The sequence below is a fragment of the Melanerpes formicivorus genome, unplaced genomic scaffold (genome assembly GCF_026170545.1).
Source record: "Melanerpes formicivorus ecotype bairdi unplaced genomic scaffold, bMelFor1.0.p_v2 SCAF_96, whole genome shotgun sequence".
NCBI lineage: Eukaryota > Metazoa > Chordata > Aves > Piciformes > Picidae > Melanerpes > Melanerpes formicivorus.
Window position 1 is genome coordinate 1,840,486 of NW_027142448.1, and position 20,625 is coordinate 1,861,110.

General features: G+C 47.9%; 1 protein-coding gene across 6 annotated transcripts in view; it reads left to right on the forward strand.

The window, feature by feature from the left end:
- TSPAN9 (tetraspanin 9) overlaps positions 1–19,141 on the forward strand; it is a 224,063-nt gene extending 204,922 nt beyond the window's left edge. For all 6 annotated transcript variants that reach the window (XM_068166085.1, XM_068166086.1, XM_068166082.1 and 3 more), the window contains 6 exons: positions 9,666–9,857; positions 10,949–11,023; positions 12,469–12,570; positions 13,241–13,372; positions 13,484–13,567; positions 15,191–19,141. In XM_068166085.1, the coding sequence (XP_068022186.1) occupies positions 9,666–9,857; positions 10,949–11,023; positions 12,469–12,570; positions 13,241–13,372; positions 13,484–13,567; positions 15,191–15,262 (657 nt within the window). In that variant the 3' untranslated portion in view covers positions 15,263–19,141. The remainder of the gene's footprint in view (positions 1–9,665; positions 9,858–10,948; positions 11,024–12,468; positions 12,571–13,240; positions 13,373–13,483; positions 13,568–15,190) is intronic.
- The last annotated feature ends 1,484 nt before the right edge of the window (positions 19,142–20,625 follow it).

Consider the following 20,625-nt stretch of genomic DNA (forward strand, 5'->3'; position numbering starts at 1 on the left):
TAGCATATTACCATTACTAACACTGTTGGCATTATTAACATGTTAACAACTCACTGTACAGCCCTGTTTTCTGTCTCCATTTCACAGTATCACACAGTATCACAGTATCACTTAGGTTGGAAAGGACCTCGAGGATCATCGAGTCCAACCTGACACCGCAGACCCCATGACTAGACCATGGCACCAAGTGCCACATCCAATCCCCCCTTGAACGCCTCCAGGGTCGATGACTCCACCACTTCCCTGGGCAACCCGTTCCAATGACGAATGACTCGCTCGGTGAAGAACTTCCTCCTCACCTCGAGTCTAAACCTCCCCTGGCACAGCTTGAGACTGTGTCCCCTTGTTCTGGTGCTGCTTGCCTGGGAGAAGAGGCCAACCCCTTCCTGGCTACAACCACCCTTCAGGTAGTTGTAGAGGGCAATGAGGTCACCCCTGAGCCTCCTCTTCTCCAGGCTAAACAACCCCAGCTCCCTCAGCCTCTCCTCACAGGGCTGTGTTCAAGGCCTCTCCCCAGCCTTGTTGCCCTTCTCTGGACACCTTCAAGTGTTTCGATGTCCTTCTTAAACTGAGGGGCCCAGAACTGGACATAGGACTCAAGGTGTGGCCTAACCAGAGCAGAGTACAGGGGCACAATGACCTCCCTGCTCCTGCTGGCCACACTATTCCTAATGCAGGCCAGGATGCCATTGGCCCTCCTGGCCACCTGGGCACACTGCTGGCTCATATTCAGGTGGCTGTCAATCAGCACCCCCAGGTCCCTCTCTGCCTGGGAGCTCTCCAATCTATACATTGGTTACCAATTACTGCAGTGTTCAGTTAGCCACTCTCATGTTAACAGATCGTCCCTCAGGTCTTTCCAGTGTCTTAATATAAAACCTAGAGGGATAGCTTTCGAGAGCTCTCCATCCTAAGACTGTCCAGAAGCCATAGTTAAACACTACAATAACACAGAACAAAAGACACAAACACAATATTTAGCAGAACAAGACACTGAGGATTTGAACCACAAAATACAAAGACAAGACTTAACAACCCAACAAGGGACTCACACCCCTATCCCACCATCAGTGGAGTGCAGACCCACCCTTTTTCTGATTTACAGTGAGACTCTAACCCACAACATGTAAAATTCAGGCATTTACCAAAACCTTGTCTGGCATCTTTGTAACAGTGTGCCACCAAACCTTTGCCCGGGTGTACGTCCTACAGACTCCTGTCTGGTGGGATCAAATACCTCCCTTCCTGCTGGCACTCTCTCTGCAGGAGCCTGCATAGTCCAACCATGCAAAGCTTTTGCCTCACCTTATGAGAAGACTTGGCCCCCTGTCTGGCTTTCACCATGCCTTACAGCAGCCCCCCTCCTTTCTAGGCATATACTGTGTCCAACAGCTTATGCAGTGACTTATGGGAAGGCTGTCCTGCTGAGAGAACCTTTCCCAGGGGCCTGCTCTGAGCTCTTCGGTCCAGGAAACAGACATTCTTCCTGAGGGTTTTTGGTGCTGGCTGGAGGGCCTTTGATCCCATAGAGCCTGTTTCTCACAGCACCCTTCTGGAGAAACTGGCTTCTCCTGGCTTGGGTGGGTGGACAATTCTCTGGGTTAAGAACTGGCTGGCTGGGGTCAAAGAGCGGTGGTGGAAGGAGAAAAATGCAGCTGGCAACCAGTCCCTAGTGGTGTGCCCCAGGGATCAGTAATGGGGCCAGTTCCCTTTATCAATGATCTGGGTGAGGGAATTGAGTGCACCCTCAGTAAGTTTGCAGATGACACTAAATTGGGTGGGAGTGTTGATCTGCTGGAGGGTAGGAAGGCTCTGCCAAGGGGTCTGGACAGGCTGGATTGATGGGCTGAGGTCAGTTGTATGAGGCTTAACAAAGCCAAGTGCTGGGTCCTGCACTTGTGTCACGACAACCCCATGCAATGTTCCAGGCTTGGGGCAGAGTAGCTTGAAAGTTGCCTGATGCAAAAGGAGCTGGGGATGTTGTTTGACAGCCATCTGGACATGAGCTAGCAGTGTGCTCAGGTGGCCAAGAAGGCCAACAGCATCCTGGTCTGTATCGGGGCAGTGTGACTGGCAGGAGTACGGAAGCGACTGTGCCCCTGTACTTGGCACTGGTGAGGCCACACTTTGAACACTGGGTTCAGTTTTGGGCCCCTCACCACAAGAAGCACACTGAGGTACTGGAGCATGTCCAGAGAAGGGCAGCAAAGCTGGTGAAAGGCTGGAGAGCAGGTCTTACAAAGAATGACTGAGGGAACTGGGATTATTTAGTCTGGAGTGGAGATGAGGAGGCAGAGGGGAGACCTCATTGCTCTCTACAACTACCTGAAGGGAGGTTGTAGGGGTGGGAAGTGGGAGGGGGGAGGGGTGTGTGTGTCACGCTCTTCTCTCAAGTATCAAGTGATAGGACGAGAGGGAATAGCCTGAAATTGTGCCAGGAAAGGTTTAGATTGGCTATTGTGGAAGAGTGGTCAGGCATTGGAATAGGTTGCCCAGTGGTGGTGGTGGTAGGTGGCCCATTGGACTCGATGATCCTAGAGGGCTTTTCCAACCAAAGCAATTCCATGATTCTGTCATTCTTTTTGTCCCTAGTGTTTGTCTCTCTGTATTGGGTTTCTATACATCTTGGTTCTGCTCCTAGTCTGTTAAGAGCTGCTGTGGTGTTTAAGCAGAAGTAGAAGGTCTGATGTGAAGAATAACTCTTCCCTCCACTCTTTCACACACCTAGCTGTGCAGCTTTTCCATCACCCATTGTGTACATAGGATAGAATGAGGCAAACATGAGTAGGGCCTCACCCCTTTTCCTCTTGGTGGTGCCTTCTTCATCAGATTCTTGTGTCCTGATGCTGTTCAATGGCTGAGCTCAAGGGTGAGCCTGTGTGTATGATTCTGTTGCTAGAGCTGGCCAGAATGGCACATCAGCTGCTTCTCTGCCCCGGTTTGTTTTGCTGGCCTTCCTCAGAGCAGCATGAAATGTCCTCATTGGGGTACAAACTACCAATGCTGTTACCAACAAATAATCCAGGCTTTGCTGGCAGCTGTGGCCACAATGTTCTTGTAATCTCATGTGGTGTAATTTATGGATTTACCTCTCAGTTCTGTGAAGCAAAATGCACTCCATAGTGCCTGCTGATATTCCCCTTGTTCCTATTATCAGGAAATATTGGAGAGACAGGCTTCTGGGGTTTACTGACCTCTAGAGCTGTGAATATTTCATTCACATCCTGTCTAATAATTCCTCCCAAGCTCGATAATCCTCTGCACAATCTTCTTCAGTCCAAAATCTTCTTCTCTCCAATATGTCAGTCTTGGCTTCTGACCGTATGTGTCTTCCCTAGGCCTTACAAACTCTCCCTGTATCTTCGTTGGGCAACTAAACCTGGACATAAGGCTCTGGTGTCAAAGTTTGTAATGCATTAGTTCATACCATGCTTAAAAACCCACAATAAAAGAGTTCCTTTCCCACTGCAGTGACAGGGAAGGAATTGCTTTGGGGTTTCTCTCTGGGTTTGTCTGGAGCTCCAATTTCTCTTGAAGCATTTGAGACTCTTTTAAATGCTTCTTAGAATGCAGTGTGTTTCCTGGGCACAGTGATGATGGCAGACAGGTGTCGAGAGAATTCTGTGAATTCTATGATACTGTGTCCACTTTTGGGCTCCCCAGTTCAGGAGAGAAAGAGATCTGCTGGAGAGAGTCCAACAGAGAGCTACAGTGATGATTGCAGGACTTGAACATCTCTCCTGTGAAGAAAGACTGAGGGAACTGGGGCTGTTTTGTCTTGAGAAGGCTGAGAGGAGATCTTACCAATGTCTTTAAATGTCTGAGGGGAGGGTGTCAAGATGAGGGTGACAGTCTCTTTTTTTTGTGGTGCCCAGTGATAGGAGAAGGAACAACAGGTACACAAGAGGTTCCAGCTCAACATGAGGAAACACTTCTTTGAGGTGAGAGTGACGGAGCACTGGAGCAGGCTGCCCAGAGAGGTTGTGGAGTCTCCATCTCTGGAGACTTTCAAAACCCACCTGGATGCATTCCTGTGCAGCTTGCCCTAGGTGGTCCTGCTGTGGAAGGCAGCTGGACTTGATGATCGCTGGAGGTCCCTTCCAACCATAACATTCTGTGATGATTCAGGCTTTGATAGTGAAAGAGCAAAATGAGGGAAAGGAGGGATGAGCTGTAAGGAAAGTTGGCATTACTTTTGCTTGCCTTCAGGCTGCAAACACCTCTCTCCTGGCTTGGCTAAACTACCCCATTAGTTAGAGTGTGTCTGTCTGTGTATCTGAGTGACTTTATGATAGTGCTCTGCAGTTACCATCGTGACATAAACAGCAGGGGAAGGAGAGATTTGATGGTTGCCTGCACAATGACAATTTCTAGTGCCAAAAGGGAAATGAGTCAACATTTTTTGAGAAGAATAATCCAGATAAATTTATTGCTGAACCATTTCCCTGGGGAGGGAACATCAGTGCCATCGCTCACAAGGACCAAGCAGCACATATTATGCAATGACATGGTGAAAAGGGAGTTGAAAAGGTGACATGATACTCTCCAGAATCCAGCTGTACCAAACAGAAGGAGGAGGCTCCTGTGAGAATAAACAGCTGTGAAAGAAGTTTTACTGTGTTTGCCTTGTATAAAGGCAACCAATCCCAGGCAACCAGCACCAGAACAAGGGGACACAGTCTCAAGCTGTGCCAGGGGAGGTTTAGACCCAAGGTGAAGAGAAAGTTCTCCACTGAGAGAGTCGTTTGTCATTGGAATGTGCTGTCCAGGGAGGTGGTGGAGTCCCCATCCCTGGAGGTGTTCAAGAGGGGATTGGATGTGGCACTTGGTGCCATGGTCTAGCCATGAGGTCTGTGTTGATAGGTTGGACTCAATGATTCTCGAGGTCTCTTCCAACCTTGGTGATACTGTGATACTGTGTGATACTGTGATACTGGTAGAGATCAAAGCATCAGGGAAAGCGATTTTGCTGCGAGACTTGTAGCCAGCCCCGGGTGGGTTGGTTGTGTGCAGTTCACTCCCAGGGCCCTGGATTCATTTGGGACTGGTTTTGGGGGGGGTGTTAGAAAAATGAGTGAAAAAAGCATTTGTCCTGGGACCTAATGTTTGAAGCATACACTTTGGTGTCAGCAGTAGTGACACTGAGTAGAGTGATAGAGATAAAAGCAGAGGAGAAAGCACAACCGTTCAGAGCTTCGGAGAGGAGAAATGAAGTTTGACTGAGAGTGTTAGTGGTGTCTGGTGTGGGATGGTTCAGAATGCCGTCGTTCAGCAAGTCCTCATCACTCTCCAGTCACTGTAGATGACCTTGTCTGCGCAGATAAAGCTCATGCTGCCGTGCTGCTTCATTTGGCATCGTAAAGGACACTTCTCCCACTGCGTTCAGCTGCCTGGCATTCAAGTTGTGTCTCTATGATGGGCTGCTTAGGACCAGCACAGGTGTGCCTGGAATCCATGGGACCTTTGTTGCAAATCTTTCATATTAAATGTCAAGTGCTGCTTCACTGCTAGAGGTGCTATGGAAAGGTGAAGGCAAACCATAAAGTGTTTTGCTCCCGAGTTCACAAAAGTCCTGTGGTGGCTGCCACAAGCAAGTGGAGAAATGATCTGCCCTGTATGGAGATGGATAGAGAGAGTCTCCTGAACTGAGACATGTCAGGGGGCCAGAAGCTGTGTGTCCATTTTACTCCTCTCCAGCTTTGATTTTCTTTTTGCTCTTAGCCCCCTTCTGTCCTCGTGTCCATCCCATGGAGTACCAATGGATCCATTATTTTAATGGTTTCCTGCCCTTGGAGGTAGCTCTTCCTTCCCTCATGTAAGCAATTAGCTCCTTCTGACTTTGTCTAAATAAACATAAACATGAGCCTTCTGGAGTAATTCCCTAGACACTTTTCTGTTCTGGACTCAATCTCTGCCAAGCATTGTGCTGCATTTTTGCAACAGGTAGAGTAGCAAAAAGCTGGGGAAGGCTTCTTAATTCTACCTCCCTCACTGGAGAGGGATGCTGAGGTGCAGTGCCTTTCTATTGATTGTATGTGGCCCTTTTGTCCTTGACCTGCCCTTCCTCTGTAAGCCTTTTGCCCTGATCTTGCTCTTACCCTAATCCTGTTTATCCTCAATGATCTGTTTGGCCTGATGATTCCAGACCTGACTGCTCTCTCTCAAAATACTTGAGCTGAGGCTGTGATTTCTGAGCCTAATAGAGTCTAAGGAACATGTTTGAGAATAACCTTTAAAGTCAGAATTCAGGTTCAGAAGGAAAGTCACAGTGAACAACTTCAGTCTTTGGTAGAAACTTCTAACGAAACATTTCCAGTCTTATCCATGGAGGGTCATGAAGGCACTGATTGGACTGCCATCACCTGCTGGCAATGTACAGCCCTGGCAGCTTAGAAAAGCCATTTAAACCTGAAGTGAATCTTGTGTGGTGAGAGCTGCTTCCTAAGCTCCTGAGCCATCACGTTCTCAGCCTGCACAACTGCCTGTAGTTCTCATCTAACAGTTGAAGCAGCTGAGCTGCAGAGTCGATTCCTGAGCGGGCTTGAGTCACCAAAACTGCAGCAATTCAGTGGCAGAGAAGATGGAATTTAAAGCAGGAGCAACAGGGTGACTGATTCCAGGAAGTGCAGGACAGTTTAAATCCGGGTCTTGCAGCAGGATGTGATCAGGAGAGTTGCTTTGCATCCCCCCAGTTGTCTACTGCACCACATTCACACTGACCATGAAAGGCAATGACAAATCACTTCAAGAGTGTTAATTGGAGAGGAGGGGTTTAGAGGAAGAGATGGAAGTCCTGTTGTCCTTTCCTGCCACACACCTGTGTGTATGTTTGGTACCAGTCTTTTCATAGGCATAGTAGCTGTTTGTCTTCTTCCTGATCCATGCATTCCTCTTCCAGCTGCATTCAGCTCTGTTACAGGAAGCAGATGTCATGCTGTTTATCTACACCCAGTGAGGCAAAGCTGCCCGGCTCACTCTCTGGAGCTAGGATGTGCAGCCTCCTCACAGGAATGCTGAAAATGTCCTCTCTGTTACCCACTGTGTGGGCTGTTTTTCCAGGTCAATAACCTAATGCTGAGGTGCAAAGGGGCCTGGAAATAACCACCAGTGCAGTATATTTCATCTCCATCTCCATCTCTTTCTCTGCATACACAGGCCTACATTTGTGTGCTTTGTATGATGCTAGCTCTGGTGGACTTTGTACATCAGGAGATACTTTGCCTTCCATGGGAATGCCTGTGTGCATCTTGCATAAGGCCTGCTGCTGCTCACAGCTCTCCACCAAACTAGTGAGCGTTCCCAGCTGCAGAGCACTCACAAAAGATGCCAGCACACCAGGAAGGGGGCTCCAAGGGGACAGGAGGGTCACAGAGGAAGTAAAAGAAAATAACTTGGCATTGAATAGTGTGGCCAGCAGGAGCAGGGAAGTCATTGTGCCCTGTGCTCTGCATTGGTTAGGCCACACTTTGAGTCCTGTGTCCAGTTCTGGGCTCCTCAGTTTAGGAAGGACACTGAGAGACTTGAAGGTGTCCAGAGAAGGGCAACAAGGCTGGGGAGAGGCCTTGAGCACAGCCCTGTGAGGAGAGGCTGAGGGAGCTGGGGTTGCTTAGCCTGGAGAAGAGGAGGCTCAGGGGAGACCTCATTGCTCTCTACAACTACCTGAAGGGAGGTTGTAGCCAGGAAGGGGTTGGTCTCTTCTCCCAGGCAACCAGCACCAGAACAAGAGGACACAGTCTCAAGCTGTGCCAGGGGAAGTTTAGGCTGGAGGTGAGGAGAAAGTTCTTCACCGAGAGGGTCATTCATCATTGGGATGTGCTGCCCAGGGAGGTGGTGGAGTCCCCATCCCTGGAGGTGTTCAAGAGGGGATTGGATGTGGCACTTGGTGCCATGGTCTAGCCATGAGGTCTGTGGTGACAGGTTGGACTCAATGAGGTCTCTCCCAACCTTGGTGACACTGTGAGACTGTGATATGTTATGCAAATGTGCACCTGACCCATGGCCAAGGTGACATGGCTGAAACAGAAAACTATTCCTAGGGGTTCTATGTTTTGGGGAGCAGCAAAAGCAAAAAGAGCCAGTTGTCCCCTGAACTATCACCTCTGCTGGTAAATCACCTGAGACAGAAGTGCAGGCATTTGCCAACAAAAGTTAGGCTTGTATTGCTTCATCATGCCAGATCAGTGTTCATCACAAGGTGGGATTAATCCCTGTTTTAGTGGGGGTGCTGCCCTCTGGCCCTGAGTTTGCAGTTTGACTAAAAGTGGTCAGTTTATGTGAGCACAGTGGAGTGGTGAGCTGGGTGTGGTGAACTTGCCAGATGACAAGAAAACTTCTCTTGTTCCTCACTGCTGAGCAGCAGCAGCTTTGGGATATCACTGGGAGTACTTATTAGGTGCTGTTTTGTTTTCCCATACAGTGGTCAAAGTAAATTGGAGCAAAATACTCTGATCTGTGTGTGTGTGCTCTGATGCCCCTCTCACCTCTGACCTTGGCAAGTGATAGATTTGGCAGGAAACTCTAACAGTGCTGTTCAGTGGCTCACAGATGTAATGAAATTCGAGGTGAGGAGAAAGTTCTTCACTGAGAGAGTTGTTAGCCATTGGAATGTGCTGCCCAGGGAGGTGGTGGAGTCCCCATGCCTGGAGGTGTTGAAGAGGGGATTGGATGTGGCACTTGGTGCCGTGGTCTAGTCATGAGGTCTGTGTTGATAGGTTGGACTTGATGATCCTCAAGGTCTCTTCCAACCTTAGTTATACTGTGACACTGTGACACTGTGAAAGCAGAATGAAGCCCTACTTCTGATGTTACTGCACAGCTATCACAGCCACGAGGATGGGAAGTCATCTAACAGCCATTTTAAGCAAGTACTAAAAGATGGCTTTTAGACTCCCTGCAGTGTAACACTTGGCCATTCTCCTGAACACTATCCCATGACTTAAAGTGGGAAACCTTATTTCTTTAACCAGATATGGTACTGTTAAGAGTAAGAAGTGAAGTTCAGTGGATTTATGTTTTCTGAGTAGTTTTGCACTTCTTTCAGGTTGTCTCATTGACAGAAGGTAACAAAAGTTGAGTTTCCTGTAGATAATAAGCCTAGGAATCTGATTTTTTTTGGCACTGAACGCTGGCAAACAGCAGTAAAGCCAGGAGAACTCCTACCAAAACCCAGTGGGACTGGGCATTTCGTGGCAAATCTTCACTGAAATTAACTATTGAGTCTAATCATCTCCAGGACTCCTTTGCCTGCCCTAGGGTGATGAAATATGGGGATGAGTAATGTGAAGCATTGTAGAGGAATGCAGAGACAAGTGCCATGCAGCGCTCATTCAGACAATGGTTTTAACTTCCCTACAGAAAAGTTGCACTGAGCTGTGCCATTGGGAGATCAAGGGTAGCCCTGGTTTCACATCTTTCAAATGAGAATTCTGCCCTCCAGTGGCTTTGGAATAGGTTTAGAGGTGGCACAAGCAAGTGTAGGTAAGAACACATGCCTTCAAACAAAGGTTTAGTACTGGAACAAAGGTTCCAGTACCAAACCAGTGAAAGCGCTGCTGCAGGATGGCAGAACCTGAGCATTGGCTTGAGAAAGTCTTTCAGGGTAGGGGTGAAGGCGACAGAGCCATTGAGATTAATGGTCAGCCTTTCTTTTGTTTCTCTCTTCACAGCTGTGTGGCTGTGGGCTGCTGGGTGTGGGCATCTGGCTCTCCGTCTCGCAAGGAAACTTTGCCACATTTTCCCCCAGCTTTCCATCGCTGTCAGCTGCCAACCTGGTCATTGCCATTGGCACAATCATCATGGTGACCGGCTTCCTGGGATGCCTGGGTGCTATCAAGGAGAACAAGTGCCTGCTGTTGAGTGTAAGACATCACTGCTTCTTTTCACTTGGACAAGGGCCTGCTGCTTTGTTATTGAATGGCCAGTGCAAAACAGTCACCTGGATCACCCTAACATTGCCCTTGGCTTTTAATCTGCTGTCTCCTTGTAATGTGATATTCCACAGCTTGGCTCACAGTGTCTTACCAAATGTATACATGTTGCTGTGCCCTACTGTATCAGGTAGCAGAGAAAATTACTGTTAATGGCCTCTGAATGGTTCAACATGAGCTGTAGGTTCAACATGGGTAGCCCTTCTGGAAATGTCTGTTAGAAGGATTGACTGAAAAATCCTGAGGACTGCTGCCTTTGGATGCCTCTCAAAGTCTCTCTTGGCCATTTTCTACTTTGCCCTTATCAAAGGCCTTTGAGGGTGGTGGAACCCATCTGACCCAAAGTTAAGAAGTTAAGGTCCCTGCCAGGCCATACCAATAAACAAACAGCCCCTTGGTTTTCACCAAGTCTTTGTCCAGCACTGAAGCACAGACACTTGGGAGGCCCTTTCAGGAAACGCAGTGTGGGTCACTGGTCTTGCAAAAACCCAGGAGGTTTCATAACACTTCTCCCCACACCAAGGAGAGAGGTATTGCAGCAGAAGGTAAGAGGAGGCCTTTCAAAGCAGACAGCTTCCAATTCAGTCAGCTTACCATGACTCACAGGTGCTCTGGCATTAAGGAGCACATTAGCTTTCTCTGTGTAAGTCTCTTTTCCATGCTGCTGGGGAACAGCCAGGCAGCGTTCCTTAGACCACCTCAGAGAGTTAAACTGGAGGACAAACGTGTGAAGGAAAGACTACCAGGGCTGTGTGCTGTGATAGTCATCAAAAGCAAGACAAAAGCATTGCTGAAGTCTTCAAAATGTAAGGGCAAACCCTAAGATTTAGAATATGCTAACCAGTGAGCTTCCTCACTGCTGCTGAGGCCTGCAGGAGCTTCAGTGGCAATAGAGTTTGAAGTAACACTGCAGAGGAAAGGTTTAGAGGACAATGCCTGTAGCCTTCAGAGTCTCCAGCTGTCCCAGGTTTACTCTCTAGCTGGCAAATGTTTACACACTGTCTGTTTTTCCTTTGTTCTAGTTTTTCATCATTCTGCTGATAATTCTCCTGGCAGAGCTGATACTACTCATTCTGTTCTTTGTTTATATGGACAAGGTAAGCAAATATGCTGCATAGATTAATGATCTGCACTGGCATATAAATCGGGCTTGGTTTGCTCCTGTTCGATGGAGGGAGGTTCTCCTTGCTTTTCACTTGGGGGAAGGTTGAACTTTGACATTTTGACTGTGTCTGCAAAGTGCTTCTGCAGAGGGAGGAGGAAGTGATGAGCAGGGCAAACAGAAGAGCTGCTTAGCTTCACAGTTTCCTCCCTGAACTAAAGCCATGATCCAAGGCCCCCTTTTAGTCTTCTTCAAAAAGCTAAGCTAGCTCTTGAAATAGCTGTTTGAAGTCTCTGAAAGAAGCTGACCATCTCGTGGCCCTGGGTTGTGGGAAGTCCTGCTTAAGACTTGGTTAGCTTCTCAGGGCTAACCCTTGAACAGGATGGGAGGAGAGTGGCCTGGGATATTCACAGGCCCATCTGTAGGACTCTAGTAGAGAGAGGTGAGGTAGGCACAACTGGCTGGCCTCTCAGATAGGTAGGACTGGAAAAATCCTTGAGGAGCTGGGGAACTCTGCTCAGCACTTTACAGTATGAGCATGTCCAGACTGACTGTAGAAGTAACTCTTGCCAGATTTGCATCCCTTCTTGGGTTGTTATTTTGGTGTCTGCCACTTTCAGGCACTGTGGGTTAACTTCTCATTTTCAGAGGGGTGTCAAAGAGGGATGAAGCATACAGTTGTCATTTATTCCAGCACCCATACACCAATCCTTTCTCTGCTGCCAGCTCACTGCTGTCAGAACCAAGTTACAGTTCCTACAGGTATTATACAAGAGAAGTATTCCTACAAGTGTTATTCCTACAAGAATTCCTACAAGAAATTGGACACTTTGGATCTCCCATTAAGCCTCCCAGCTTCCTCCTGTAAGGAAAGAAGAGCACATTTGAAAGATCATAAATCCTAGAAACCTGTCCCCACAAAGACAGCAATTGATTTTGTAATGGCTGTTACAGCCTGCCTAAACCTTTACAAAGGATCCCTGTGGTAAGGTTGGGAGGCTGGGCCTCTGGGTTTATGATATCAGCAAATGAAAGTAGGCCATAGGTTACAGGCAGGAGAGGCTGTTGCAGGGCATTGCCAGCAGCTAACTCTGGCAGAGTTAAAGTAAGCTCAGCAGATCTCTGCTGGTCACTCTTCAGTGAGACTGGATCAAATGATGACTGTATGATAGGTTCTTAGTAGAGAGGAAGCTCTTTGGTCTCCTATCTCATTAGAATTAATCCAGTGTTTTGGTATCTGAGGGAGAGACTAAGCCTTGGCAGGTGCTGAAAGAGCCCACAGACTTGTGAGAGCTGAAGCTATGGTGGAGCTTTTCTACCCATGTTAAGCTTGTGATGAGAGAAGGTAGGAGAGGTACATTCTGTATGCAAGGTGTGCCATTGGCTCCTTCCCTCTAAAGAGCTGGGCTTTGACTTTTCTCTCTTTTTCACCTGATGTAGGTCAGTGAAAGTGCAAAGAAGGATTTGAAGGAAGGTATGAAGCTCTACAATTCAGAAAATAATGTTGGACTGAAAAATGCATGGAATATCATTCAAGCAGAGGTAACATTCTCTCAATGGAAAAAAAGTAAATAATTAGACCATAAATGCACCAGAACAAGAGGACACAGTCTCAAGCTGTGCCAGGGGAAGTATAGGCTGGAGGTGAGGAGAAAGTTCTTCCCTGAGAGAGTCATTGGCCATTGGAATGTGCTGCCCAGGGAGGTGGTGGAGTCCCCATGCCTGGAGGTGTTCAAGAGGGGATTGGATGTGGCACTTGGTGCCATGGTCTAGTCATGAGGTCTGTGGTGACAGGTTGGACTCGATGATCTTTGAGGTCTCTTCCAACCTTGGTGATTCTGTGAAATGCTGATGCTGTCTGTTTATGGCAGCATCCATGCTAAGGTTAAAACATGGCTGATGAAAACTTTGGTTGCTGATTTTGCACTCTTGAACATCTCTGTGAAACCCAGGATCAAAGTATACTCTGGAAGGGGAAAGATGCTTACCTCTCTCTCAGATCTGAATCAGAGCAGGAGCAGAAAAGTCTGCATAAGTGGAACTGCAGCTGTGGCTGTGAGGCTTTTGCTGTTGGGCTCGTGTCTCTGTAACAAGAAAACTAACAGGCCCTGGCCATGGGACCCTTCTTCTTTCTTGGAAGTCATTTTATTTTGGTGGTTCATGATTCAGAAATGGTGCCAGTTGGGTTCCTGACCCTTTGTTTCTGCTGCAGATGAAATGCTGTGGTGTGAACGACTTCACGGATTGGTACCCGGTGCTGGGAGAGAACACTGTGCCGGACCGGTGCTGCACAGAGAACTCGCAAGACTGTGGGCGGAATTCCACTGGACTAGTGTGGAAAACGGTAAGGCTGGCATTGCCTGTGTGCCAGCTGCTGGCAGAAAGGAAGCAGAGGGAATGCATGTGAAAGAAAATATCACCTTGGGATTTCAGTGTTCATCTTTCCTCATTTCAGGGGTGCTATGAGAGAGTTATGACCTGGTTCGATGAGAACAAGCACGTCCTGGGGTCAATTGGGATGTGCATCCTCATAATGCAGGTAACAGCGGTGTGATGTTTGCCCACGTGACCTTTGCTTTGCTCTTAGCATGCTTGATTCTACAGGGTGGAAAGTGGTGCTCAGCCACTTGGAGTTCAGTCATGATTTCAGAAATTGGTTTATGAGTTCATTTGAGCCTCAGAAAGGAAGCAGGCAAGCAGGCAAAGAAGACATGCTGCAGTGAGGTTTTGACTTAAGAGCACTGCTTTGGAGTTAGGGGCAGATGTTGGTCAGTTAGAGGGCAGAAGGGCTCTGCAGAGGGACCTCAACCAACTGGACAGATGGGCAGAGTCCAACAGGATGGCATTCAACAAGTCCAAGTGCCAGGGGCTGCACTTTGGCCACAGCAACCCCATGCAGAGCTACAGGCTGGGGTCAGAGTGGCTGAGAGCTGCCAAACAGAGAGGGACCTGGGGGTGCTGATTGACAGCTGCCTGAACATGAGCCAGCAGTGTGCCCAGGTGGCCAGGAGGGCCAACGGCATCCTGTCCTGCATTAGGAATAGTGTGGCCAGCAGGAGCAGGGAGGTCATTGTGCCCTGTACTCTGCACTGGTTAGGCCACACCTTGAGTCCCGTGTCCAGTTCTGGGCCCCTCAGTTTAGGAAGGACATTGAGAGACTTGAAGGTGTCCAGAGAAGGGCAACAAGGCTGGGGAGAGGCCTTGAGCACAGCCCTGTGAGGAGAGGCTGAGGGAGCTGGGGTTGCTTAGCCTGGAGAAGAGGAGGCTCAGGGGTGACCTCATTGCCCTCTACAGCTACCTGAAAGGAGGTTGTAGCCAGGAAGGGGTTGGCCTCTTCTCCCAGGCAAGCAGCACCAGAACAAGAGGACACAGTCTCAAGCTGCGCCAGGAGAGGTTTAGACTCGAGGTGAGGAGGAAGTTCTTCACCGAGCGAGTCGTTCATCATTGGAATGTGCTGCCCAGGGAGGTGGTGGAGTCCCCATCCCTGGAGGTGTTCAAGAGGGGATTGGATGTGGCACTTGGTGCCATGGTCTAGTCATGGGGTCTGTGTTGATAGGTTGGACTCGATGATCCTCGAGGTCCTTTCCAACCTAAGTGATACTGTGAGACTGTGATACTGAGTTCCCATGCTCAGGTATTTGTTATGCTGTCCCTAGGGGAACTGTTCCATTTTGGAAGCAAGTTCCAGACTTTGCCCAAATGAGTCAAATCATGGCCACTGAACTAAGTTTTGAAAGAGAAATGCCACAATGTCATCATAATCTGTTAAGGTTTCGAGGTTCCTGTGTCACTTTTGGGGGAGAACACCTGAATCTGATGTCTTCAGTCACAGTTATCAGGCTAAATGAGCACAAATTGTTGGGAGGGTGACCTGTTTGTGTTTATTCTGGGGGAAAAAAAAGAGTACATATGACAAAGAGCCCTGAGAGCCTTTTGCCTCCATCTGTGATCTGACAGATACATCTCTGATGTGTCACATCTGCAGATATCACTGTGTGCCTGAACAAGATTTGTCCATGTGTACTGATCCACGGTGAAGCCTGAGAAATACAGATAATGTAGTGTGGCTTTTAGAACTACAGCTGGAGCATGATCACAGGGCAGCAGTGCAGTTCTGTCAGCCTCCCCTGTACTGAAGCCCTTATTATTTGTTTTCCCTCAGATTCTTGGCATGGCCTTCTCCATGACACTCTTCCAGCAGATTCACAGGACTGGCAAAAAATACGATGCCTGAAGCCTCTGAAGCGTTTCCCACATCAACCCTCCTGTCTCATCATACAAATGAACAACAGGAATGACTTCAAGAAGTGTCAAGCCTAGCCCTGCTGAGGGGATCCGTCCCAGTGACCAACCTACTTTGCTGTTACTCGTCCAGTTATGATCACCACTTGCTATTTGACTCATTTTTGCGTCACTCTCTCACTTGCCATTTATTTGCCAAAGAGGGGGGGAAGCTCCCCAAACAAATGGATTTTCTACACAAAATCATAGATCTGCTCTAAGAACGTTTCTTAAGTGAAGAAAATGTTTTGCTCTACTAATCCTTCTGCAAAAAATATGTGTGTTCAGCTTCAAGGGAGAGCCCTCCAAAGTCTTCCATGAGGTTTTCAGCCCTCGTGTCTAACGTGCTGGAAGACTCGGGAAAGTCACTCTAACGGAGAGTCCATTGAGTGATTGGAGCTGCTTTGCTTTGCAGCTTCTTGTACCTTACAGTGTAGACTTTTTTATTATGATAATGATGATTATTATGATGGATGTAGCTTAGAATTTAGTTGCCTGACATTACTTCTTACTGTTTCTGGTTTTACACATTTATTGTACATTACTATGGGAACCACTGTGTGATCTCAGAGGACAAAGTTGATGGTGCAAGCAAATAAAGACCTAACTTTTCTTAAGTCCATGGGGAGGCATCATCTACCTTTATCGGGGCCTTGATGCCCTTACTGTAACAGAGGTGGTTCCTTTCGACTCAGAGGTTCTTCCTTAGGTGGAATACAATGCCTTCCTATTGGACCAGATGGTGAGCTTTCTACTCCTGTGAGGCCTTTACTCATCCAAAGCAGTGTCTGGCTACTTCGATGTTGTGCTGCTTTGAAAGCTAAAAGTTGTGTTACTGCTCCCCCAGCACGAAGGAGAGAGATTGCAACCTGACCTACTGGAGAGCTGGAAGCAGACCTCACAGACTGTGTGGTCTGCTTCAAATTGTCTATCCTAGGCACATCATGCTGCTGGATAGGAGGGCAATTTGATGGCAACATTGTCAAGCCATGCCCTTCCTCACGGGGATTTCCTCAGGCAGAGGAAATGCAGCTGTCTTCCTGAGCTGGAAAAGATGGCTTGATTAAAGGTGACCAGACAATGCAGGAGGGGGGCAGTTTCCAAAACAGCACTCAGAGACAGCATGTGCTCTCACACTTTCAGTACAGAGTTGGTTCTTGCTGATGGGCAGCCACGTCCATCCCGGGGGGTAGTTCAGAGGTCACTGCAATGTGCATTTTTACCAACATTCCTGTTAGAAAACTTGAATATGGATTTCTGTAGTTTGAATGTGGCTTCCTTGCAAGTAGCCTCCATTTACCTTTTGTTCCAGGTGTTGTGCTGTTTTGTGAAAGAAGAGCAGGCTCAGGCACTGGGGTGTCCTTGTTTAACTTCAGTCAGCGCTCAGCTCAGCTCTGGGAGACACACTGGTTGGTTAGGTTAGCAGGAGTCAGTAGTGACCTGCTCGTCAAGGTCATCCTCAGCCAGCGATGGTTTCCTCACCCAGTGTCACTCTCAAAAGAGCACTGCCATCCATGAGAGGAGGTTTGCTGTGGTGTTACTGGGCTGAATTTCAGACACTGTTGAGGATGGAGATTTTGTGCCTTTCCAGCCATGCTGTGTCAAACTACTCCTCTGGTAAACACATTTCTCTTAATCTCCACTCTGACTATTTCTGCTTCAAACTCCTCACAGATAGAATTCTGGTTGTGTCATTCTGTTTATCCTCTCCTTCTGGGCTGAAATAGATGTTGAGCCACCTCATATCTGGGAGGGTTTAATTCCCTGCTTATATTCCTATTAGGTCTTGAATGCATCTGTGCATCTGGCAGCAGTACTGGTTTGTGTGGCTTACGTGTCACTTGTTTTGAGTTCCTGTGAAATCAGTGACAGGAAGGAGTGTGATGTGCAGGAGGTGAGACAGAGGTGAATTTGGGGTCTGCAGTGAAGGTTACTATTCCTAGAGTGTGGCCTTTGCCCCTATGAGCACAATGCCCAAAGTTCCACAGGACTTTTGTTTCCCACTGGAACAGACAATGCCATATGGGTTCAACTTGTATTGCCTTTGAAAGAGTAAAGGAAGAATCAGAGGGAAGGCTTGGAAACTGAATCCAGTTTTACTTCCATTTCTAACAAAAATTGGGACCAGGAGCATCTGAGCCCCACTGGAGATGGATGTTCCACCTTGAAGAAGGGGCTCTGTTGCCCAGTGCACTTGCTGCTACATGTAGGACTGTATCCAAAGTTGCTAAGATGTGTTCCTGTTTTTGAGGAAAAGATAGGGCGACTTCAATTCTGCCTTTGGGCCAAGGTGCTTAGCTTTCTCTGGCTTTCTTTGGCAGTCAGAGCAGAGTGCAGGGCTGCACAGGAGCATCATCTCTGTCCTTTTGGGTTGTACAGTGGTACCTGCCACATCCTCAATTTGAATCTGCAGTCAGTTTTTGTACAAAAGAATGATTAAAGATACTAAAATACTAAGGAAATAAAAAGTGTTCATGAGTAACTAAGAGATCAAATGTGCAGTTGCAGACTCAGCTACTTTGTCTTCCATCCAAACTTACTTTTCTAGAAGGGTTCATTTTGTTTTGTGATCCAGCAGCCTATGTCCTGAACTCTTTATTTTAATGACTACTTGTGGCATTTCAAGCACAGTATTAAGTGACATAGTTACACAAGCTTCGTGCATTCATCCCTATGAAGCCACCTACAGGAAGGGAGTCAAAACCAGGGCTGCTTGGGGTCTGTGGCTGACTTTCTGACGACAGACGTCCTGAAAGGAGCAGGAGAGCGAGGCCGTTTCCAGGCCATAAGCAACTGCAGGGCTGCATCAGTCAGTGTCTATGAGAAGACTCCAAGTGTCCTGCAGTCCAAAGGAGTTTTGGCTCATGCATGTGTGCACTTTTTTTGCTGATGCTGGTGAGTGGCTCTCTATGGTTTGTGCAAGTGGCACTGGGATTGCTCAGCTCTGAGGTTTTCTGCATGTTTTTAAATAAAAGCTGATGCTGAGTGCAAGTACCTTCAACAGACACCAAAATGGATTTGTATGAATACATAGCTCTCTATCTCTGATTCATCAAAGCACAGTTCCAGTGTGTGAAAGTGCTGTTTCCTTGAGCATTCCTTCAGACTGTAACATATCTGCTGTCTCACTGTGCTTCATTCTTAGAAGCTGCAGCAGATCTTGAGCAGAGACATACTAGGATAGCTGCTTGAAAAACTCCCACTTGAAAGCTGCAGAAGTGACAGCAGTGACTTCTGTTCCCTCCTGGTGGTACTAAGCCTGTGAAGTTAGAGGCAGCCCGGGTGGAGGGTGCTCAGAAGTACCCACAGCTCAGTAGCACATGAGATGATAAAAATGGCATAAATGTCTCCAGGATGGCAACAGATGCTTTGAATATGTCATTGACTGAGTTCCTAGAGTATAGTCATGTCAGGCCAACTCCCCTGTCCTGTGTCCACTCCCCATTTCCGTGCATGAAATACAAACTCACACGCAGGAAGGGTGCTAGCAGAGGGCAGCCAAACTGATCCTTGTGGGCTTTCCTGGTCAGGCATAGCAAAAGGGTATTTCCTTGGGAGCAGCATGGACAAGGGCACCCATGATTCTGATGTTAACTTCTTCCCATAGACTTGAGCAGCTTCATCCTGTATCTGGTATGGGGAGACGTGGAGACGTTTGCTTATGGGCTAGCCATCTGTTGTGCAGTAGGTCCTAGGCGCTAAGGAGCGACACGCCATTCCTCCTAGGTGATGTTTGCACCAGTGTTTCTTCTATGCAATATCTACTTTCACCTTTATATAAAAGATTTTTACTAGGATGATATAAAAAAATAAAGGAGTTTTTTAAAGGTGACTCTTTGAGCTCATTTCTATCCTAACCTCAACTGCCACTGAGAACAAAGTGGACAAAAAGACTTCCAAGAGGTGACTCGCAGAGATCTCTTCCAACTCCACTGCAGTTGAAGTCCAGACCTCTTCAAAAGGTATCTTGCCCCAGCCTTTCTCATCATCCATCAAACAAAGGCTTTAAGGAAACAGAAATTGCTGAGGAAGATCCCCATAGAGCAGCAAATTGGTTCTGAGTTGTCTCACCGGAGGAAGCTGTCAGGTGGCTTGGGCATAATTTGCCCTCAGTAAATCTCTGCTGTCTTTTCCCAATCAGTTTGTTGTCATTCCTGCAACTGGAGGTAGTTTTGGGGAGGATTTCCCGGGGGTGGACATCAGGATGAAGAGCCTGTAGTTCTCTGGGGACTCTTTTGTGCCTTCCAGGGGAGATGGCCAGGGAGTCTGTGCTAGATGGCTCTTCAATCATCAGACCTCCTCTGCTCACTGTGACCTCTCAAAGATGACAGAAGCTTTGCAGTGACTTCAGCCTCAGCACTTCAGACTCATGGATGTCCAGCTGCCTTCCCAGCAGAGTCGTGCTCTGCTGTGGGTAATGCTCCACCGACATTGCCAGGTTTTGCCAACTTATCTCAGGGACCTAAGGCCTAAAACCCTTACACAAGAAAATGCCAAAGCAAAGGCACCACATGTGTGCCCTTTGTCACCAGCTCTCCTGCCCCATTTGGCAGAGGGTTCACTTTTTCTGAGGCTCCCTTTTACCAGCAATGTATTCATGGAAATTGTTTCAGTTGCTTTCCACATTCCTGACTAGTTTGAGCTCCAGCTGAGCTTTCAGCTTTCCAGATTGCACCACGTTCAGGCAACAACTCTATTCCTCTACAGCTGCCCAGCCCCACTTCTGTCTTCTGTGTACTTCCTTGTCGCTGTCAACTTTGGTCAGGAGTTCTCTGTTCATCCATGCTGGCCTTCTGCCAGGACTGACAGACTTCCCACATAGCAGGATGGTTCCTTCTTCTGCTTTGAGGAGGTTGTGTTTTAAAACTCTCAGTTCTGCTGGGCTCTGCTCTTCAGGGCAACTCCCATGGAAAAATGCCTAGGAGATTCTTTCTCTCAACAAGCCAAAGCCTGCTTGCTTCAAGTCCAGTGCTGTGATCTTGATATGTGTCTCACTCACAGCTACGTGAACCTTAGACTTGCTTTGTAGCCTTGTTGAAAGTCCTGCCTCTTTGTCAGAGAGCACTGAGGGCTAGCTGCTCCAGCATGGAAGGTTAGTCAGGAGAAGGTGGCCAGCACAAGCAGTGGCCTCACCAAGAGGAGCCAGGATGTGGAACAGCAAGTCCAGGTCAGGACAATGGCCAAAGACCATGGGTCACATGCAGCCCAGCAATCTGCCAGCAAGTGAATAGTGACCATGCAGAAACCCAAGTCAGCCAGGAAGCTGAAGCTGTGAGTCTGGATCAAGGTCCAAATTGTGCAGGTGGAAGCTCAGCC